The 5,271-nt window shown below is 61.1% G+C and overlaps 1 protein-coding gene across 1 annotated transcript in view; it reads left to right on the top strand.

The window, feature by feature from the left end:
- Positions 1 to 5,271, top strand: part of TNPO3 (transportin 3) — a gene marked incomplete at its 3' end in the record, with an annotated part of 18,592 nt that overhangs the window by 8,086 nt on the left and 5,235 nt on the right. The window contains exons 2-5 of the mRNA XM_015616605.1: positions 238 to 438; positions 972 to 1,045; positions 1,667 to 1,823; positions 3,203 to 3,346. Coding sequence (XP_015472091.1) covers positions 238 to 438; positions 972 to 1,045; positions 1,667 to 1,823; positions 3,203 to 3,346 — 576 coding nt within the window. The remainder of the gene's footprint in view (positions 1 to 237; positions 439 to 971; positions 1,046 to 1,666; positions 1,824 to 3,202; positions 3,347 to 5,271) is intronic.

Below are 5,271 nucleotides of genomic sequence, written 5' to 3'. Positions count from 1 at the left end.
CAGGGGAACATTCCCAGCTCTCCCAGGCTGGATCCCTGGGAACTGAGGGGCTCCAGGCCTGGAGCAGCTCTGGGGTCTCCTCTGGGCTCTCCCCAGCAGGACAGGGCTGTGTTTCCATTGGGGAATTTGGACTGGCTGCAGTCCCTGACCCCCCTGACCCCTCAGTGCCGGCCCAGCCCTGCCCCCTGCCCACAGGTCCATGCTCAGGACCACCAGAGCACCGTGATCTTCCCCCAGGTCCATGCCTGGGAGATCTCGGACCAGCTGCTGCAGATCCACCAGGATGTGGAGTCCTGCTACTTCGCGGCGCAGACCATGAAGATGAAGATCCAGACTTCATTCTATGAGCTCCCCACGGATTCCCACGCCTCACTCCGGGACTCTCTGCTGTCCCACATCCAGAACTTGAAGGACCTGTCCCCGGTCATTGTCACACAGGTGGGTGATGGCAGGGGAGGGATGGAGCTGCTCCCTCCACCTCCTGCTCCTGGCAGTCGCTCTGGGACCGCTGTCCCTGGGCTGGAAACAGGGAATGCAGCTCCCTGCTCCCAGCCTGGCTCAGGATTGTTCTCCCTGCTTTCATCCTCGTTTGCTGTTTGGAGAGGAGGAGCAGGGCTTTTCCCCGTGCTCTGCCACGGAGACCAAGCCTGGCAGCGCCCTGGGTGTTCGGGGGGATTTCTCTGCAGCCTTCATTCCCAGTATCCGTACGTTCCTGTGGCACTGGGGGTCCTGACACCCCCAGGCAGGGGCCGGGGTGCTCCTCCAGCCCCTGGAAGTTGTGGCAGGGAAGGTCCCCGCTGGGGGCAGCCGGTGTTCCGCAGCTGTCGGCAGGAATTGCGCACAGGCAGGGACGGAGGGGACGGATCCCGGCGTTCCGGTGGGGCGGGTTCCAGAGCTGCCTGCCAGCCCTGGCTCCTGGGCACATCCCAGCCCTCCCCACACTGATGGCTGTGTTTTCCCCTCCCTTCCAGCTGGCTTTGGCAATAGCTGACCTCGCCCTGCAGATGGCTTCCTGGAAGGGCTGCGTGCAGACCCTGGTGGAGAAGTGAGTGCCTGTTCCTGGCCCTGGGCTGCGGGTGGTCCCGTGTGCTGCAGGAAGGGGAAGTTTTTCTGCCGTGGTCGCTGGTTTCAGGAGCCCTGGGTGGCGGCAGGAGGGGCTGCCTGCCCCGCACGCCTCCCTGCTCACAGCCCAGCACTCGGCGCTTTTCCTCATCCCTCTTTTGTTCGGGATGATCCCTGTTCCCTCAGCTGGGTCTGTGCTGTGGAATGGAGCAGCGAGGCTGGAGCTGGTCGCTGTTGTGTGTCCCCAGGTGTCCCCACGGGATGCCACACGCCGCTGCAGGGTGACAGCAGCAGCCCCGGGGCTGGGGTGGCCCCGTGTCCGTTGGCAGCAGAGGGGACGGGCTTTGTGGGGCAGGGGCACCAGGCTCCCAGAGCTCACGGGCTGGGAAAGCTTCTGTGGCTGCTCTGTTGGAAATCCCTGGACACCGCCTGTCCTCGAGGCAGGGCCGTCACCGGATCCACGGAATGTGGAATGCCGGGATGCCCGGGCTGGGAAGGGACCCTAAAGCCCATCAGTCCTGCCGTGGTCTGGGACGCCCTGCCAGCTCTGGCTGTGCTGCTCCCCGGCCCTGAGGTGTCCCCTGTCCCCCGTGCCGTGCTCCAGGTACAGCAATGACGTGACGTCGCTGCCGTTCCTGCTGGAGATCCTGACGGTGCTGCCGGAGGAGGTGCACAGCCGCTCGCTGCGCATCGGGGCCAACCGCCGCACCGAGATCATCGAGGACCTGGCCTACTACTCCAGCACCGTGGTGTCCCTGCTGGTGAGCGGGGCCGGGCCTGGGCAGCGCCTCCAGCTGCAGCTGCCCCTGCCCACGGCGCCCAGCCCGGCCCCTGGCGCTGGGGGGGTTGGAAAAGCCCCCGGAGCCCTCGTGTCCAACCGTCCCCCAGCACCGCCCGGGCCGGCGCTGACCGCGTCCCCGAGTGCCACGTCCACGTGGCTTTGAAATCCTTCCAGGGGTGGGGACTTCAGCCATGCCCTGGGCGGCTGTGCCAGCCCTGGACAGCCCTTTCCAGGAGGGAATTCTTCCAGTACCCGAGCTGAGCCTGTCCTGGCACGCCCCGAGGCTTCTTCCCCTTATCCTGTACCAGGGGATGGAGCTGAGCTGCGTCCTCTGCTCACAGCTCAGGTGTTGCTGGAGTTGAGGATGGATCCCCATTCCGTGTTTATCCCAGCAGAATTCCCTGCCAGAGCCACTGCAGCTGTCAGGGCAGCCCAGCTCCGCCTGTTCCTGGGATCTGTGGTCTCAGCACCTCCTCACTCACTCTGAAATTCCTTCACCTTCCTCGGGTCCCATCCAGTGTCCCCTGCCCTGCCCTGCCAGCTCCTCCAGGGCCCCCTGGCTGGCACTCTGGGGACACAGGCAGTGTCACCTCGCTCTGGTGCTCACGCCTGCTCGGAGCTGTCACAGGATCACCGAGGGCTGGCCCTGTCCCTGCACGTTCCTGCTCCCTCTGCACCTGCCTGGGGCTTTCCCTGCCAACCGTGGCCATTCCCACCAGCTGCCTGAAAAGCCAAATTCATATTTCCTGTCTGGGATTTCATGCCAAATTCCCATTTTCAGTCACAAAATGGGGGTTAAAGCAGCATTCCAGGGGCTGTGACCAGGTCCAACATTCTGCCTTTAGGACTGAAGTGCCAAGTGAGGAGAGGGTCTGTGGAAGCTCTTGTGCCAGGGTTCCTGGGCCAGTCCAGGGGGTCTTGGATCTTTCTCCATGTCCTGCCCGTCCCCCCTTTCCCTGTGCCCGTCGAGGCTTTGGGAGGGGCTCTGCTGGGTGTTGGCCAGCGCTGGGAATGACACTAGGCTGGCATGTTTGGAATGTCCCTGGGACAGGCCTGGCTCTCAGCAGCAGCAGCAGCTTCTCTGCAGAGGTGGTTTGTGGGGAGAAGGATCAAACTGGGATTTGTCAGCTGTGAACTCTCCTGCTGGCCCCACACGGATCCTGCAGGAGTGGGAATGGGGAGCTCCTGCTGCTCCTGTGGAGCTCACAGAGAGGCTCTGGGCTCCGTCCCTCCCTCTCACTGAGTCCAGGGCTGTTGGGAGCAGCCTGATTCTGGAACGTTCTGGAACGTTCAGCCCAGGGGATGTTCTGGTTATCCCTCGTGCAGTCAGCTCCTGACGGGCTCTGCGTGTCCCCGCAGGTGACGTGTGTGGAGAAGGCGGGCAATGAGGAGAAGATGCTCATCAAAATCTTCCGCTGCCTGGGCAGCTGGTTCAACCTGGGTGTCCTGGACAGCACCTTCATGGCCAACAGCAAGCTGCTGTCCCTCCTCTTCGAGGTGCTGGTGAGTGTTCCCGGGAAAATGGGGTTCCAGGGTGGGGGCCCCTGCAGGGCTGAGGCGTGGGGCAGTGGCTTCATCCCTCCTGTGCCAAGCAGGGACTCTCAGCTTCCTCTGGGCCGGGATCAGCTGGGCCGGGATCAGCTGGGCTGGGATCAGCTGGGCCAGGATCATCTGGGCCGGGATCAGCTGGGCCAGGATCAGCTGGGCCAGGATCAGCTGGGCCAGGATCAGCTGGGCACTGGGCAGGTCCTCTCTGCTGGGAAGGGAAGTGCCACTGCCCACAAGGTGCCCGGTGAGGTTTGTCACCCCCAGGTGTGTTGGGTGAGGTTTGTCACACCCAGAGGTGTCCAGGGAGGTTTGTCACCCCCAGGGGTGCCAGGTGAGGTTTGTCACCCCCAGGGGTGCTGGGTGAGGTTTGTCACACCCACAATGTGCCCGGTGAGGTTTGTCACACCCAGGGGTGCCCAGGGAGGTTTGTCACCCCCAGGTGTGTTGGGTGAGGTTTGTCACCCCCAGGGGTGCTGGGTGAGGTTTGTCACCCCCAGGGGTGCTGGGTGAGGTTTGTCACACCCAGGGGTGCCCAGTGAGGTTTGTCACACCCACAATGTGCCCAGTGAGGTTTGTCACACCCAGGGGTGCCCAGTGAGGTTTGTCACACCCACAATGTGCCCGGTGAGGTTTGTCACACCCAGGGGTGTTGGGTGAGGTTTGTCACACCCAGGGGTGCCAGGTGAGGTTTGTCACACCCACAATGTGCCCAGTGAGGTTTGTCACACCCAGAGGTGTCCAGTGAGGTTTGTCACACCCACAATGTGCCCAGGGAGGTTTGTCATCCTCCCATCTGGGCACTGGAAGCCTCTGTTGGGATTTGATGGTCAAATGAGGGAGATTGAGGTTATTTTGGCTCCTTCCCAGATTGCCAATAAAGCATATTCCTTTTCTGGCACTTTCTCCTTGGAAAGTCACCCCCTGGAGGTGTTGGGGTGTCTCTGGGCGTGGCAGAGCCGGAGGTGTGGAGAATCCTGTGCCTGCAGCCAGGGCAGGCAGGGAGTGGAGCCAGAGGGAGGAACTCCTGGAGGAGGGGGGTTTCTGCTGCAGGGATTGTCTGTCCCTCCTCCCTCTCCCCCAGGGATCCCTCATTTGCATGATTCAATCAGTGACAAATGCAGATGAGGGCTCCCAAGGGAGGATACCCACTCAGGATCCTGAATATCCATGTGGGACCCTGCTTCAAGGGGAGCTGCTCCCGGGACAGGCTTGGGGCTCAGCAGGCTGTTCAGTGTCACTGGCACTTGGGATGGGATGCTGTTCCTTCCTCCCCTTCTCCCTGGCACCAGGAGTTGTTTCCCAATCCTTTGATTGAGGTGTTGTTCAGCAGTGCTGCAGAGGGTTTGGAGTGATTCACACAAACAAGTCTCAGAGGTGTGACAGAAAAAAGGGAGCTTTATTTTCCCAATTCCAGTGTTTAGAGATTCTTGACAATGACCAGGCATGGATAATTAAGTTATTCCTAATCACACTGGTCATGCAAAACGTCCATCAAGAGATGTTTGTTGGAAGGGATGTATAAACATCTGTTTATGGTTACTTTCCTGGGAAAGTGGCTAAAACTATGAAAAACAAGATCAGAAGGGTTATTTTTTGGGTTGACAGGTAGGGCTCACAGAGTCTCTGCTCCTTTGTTTCCTCCCTTCTTGCTCTCTCCTGGTTCTCTGTACATCTTCTCCTTCCCTGTAAATCCCCCTGCCTCAGTCAGCATCCCTGGACTTCACTGACCCTCCCCAGGCCACCCCTGCTCAGTGTTCCACACATCCTCACCTCCATCCCCTCCAAGGGCTCCCCAGTCCCCAGCTCTCCTGCCAGGGGCAGCAGTGACTCTGTGCAGCCAGGTGATGAACAGCATGGTCCTTCCCCTTCCCTTCCCCTTC

Source organism: Parus major, unplaced genomic scaffold, assembly GCF_001522545.3.
Source record: "Parus major isolate Abel unplaced genomic scaffold, Parus_major1.1 Scaffold544, whole genome shotgun sequence".
In the NCBI taxonomy this organism is placed as follows: Eukaryota; Metazoa; Chordata; class Aves; order Passeriformes; family Paridae; genus Parus; species Parus major.
The sequence above is the reverse complement of the archived record's forward strand: the minus strand, read 5'-3'. Positions and strand labels throughout refer to the sequence as shown.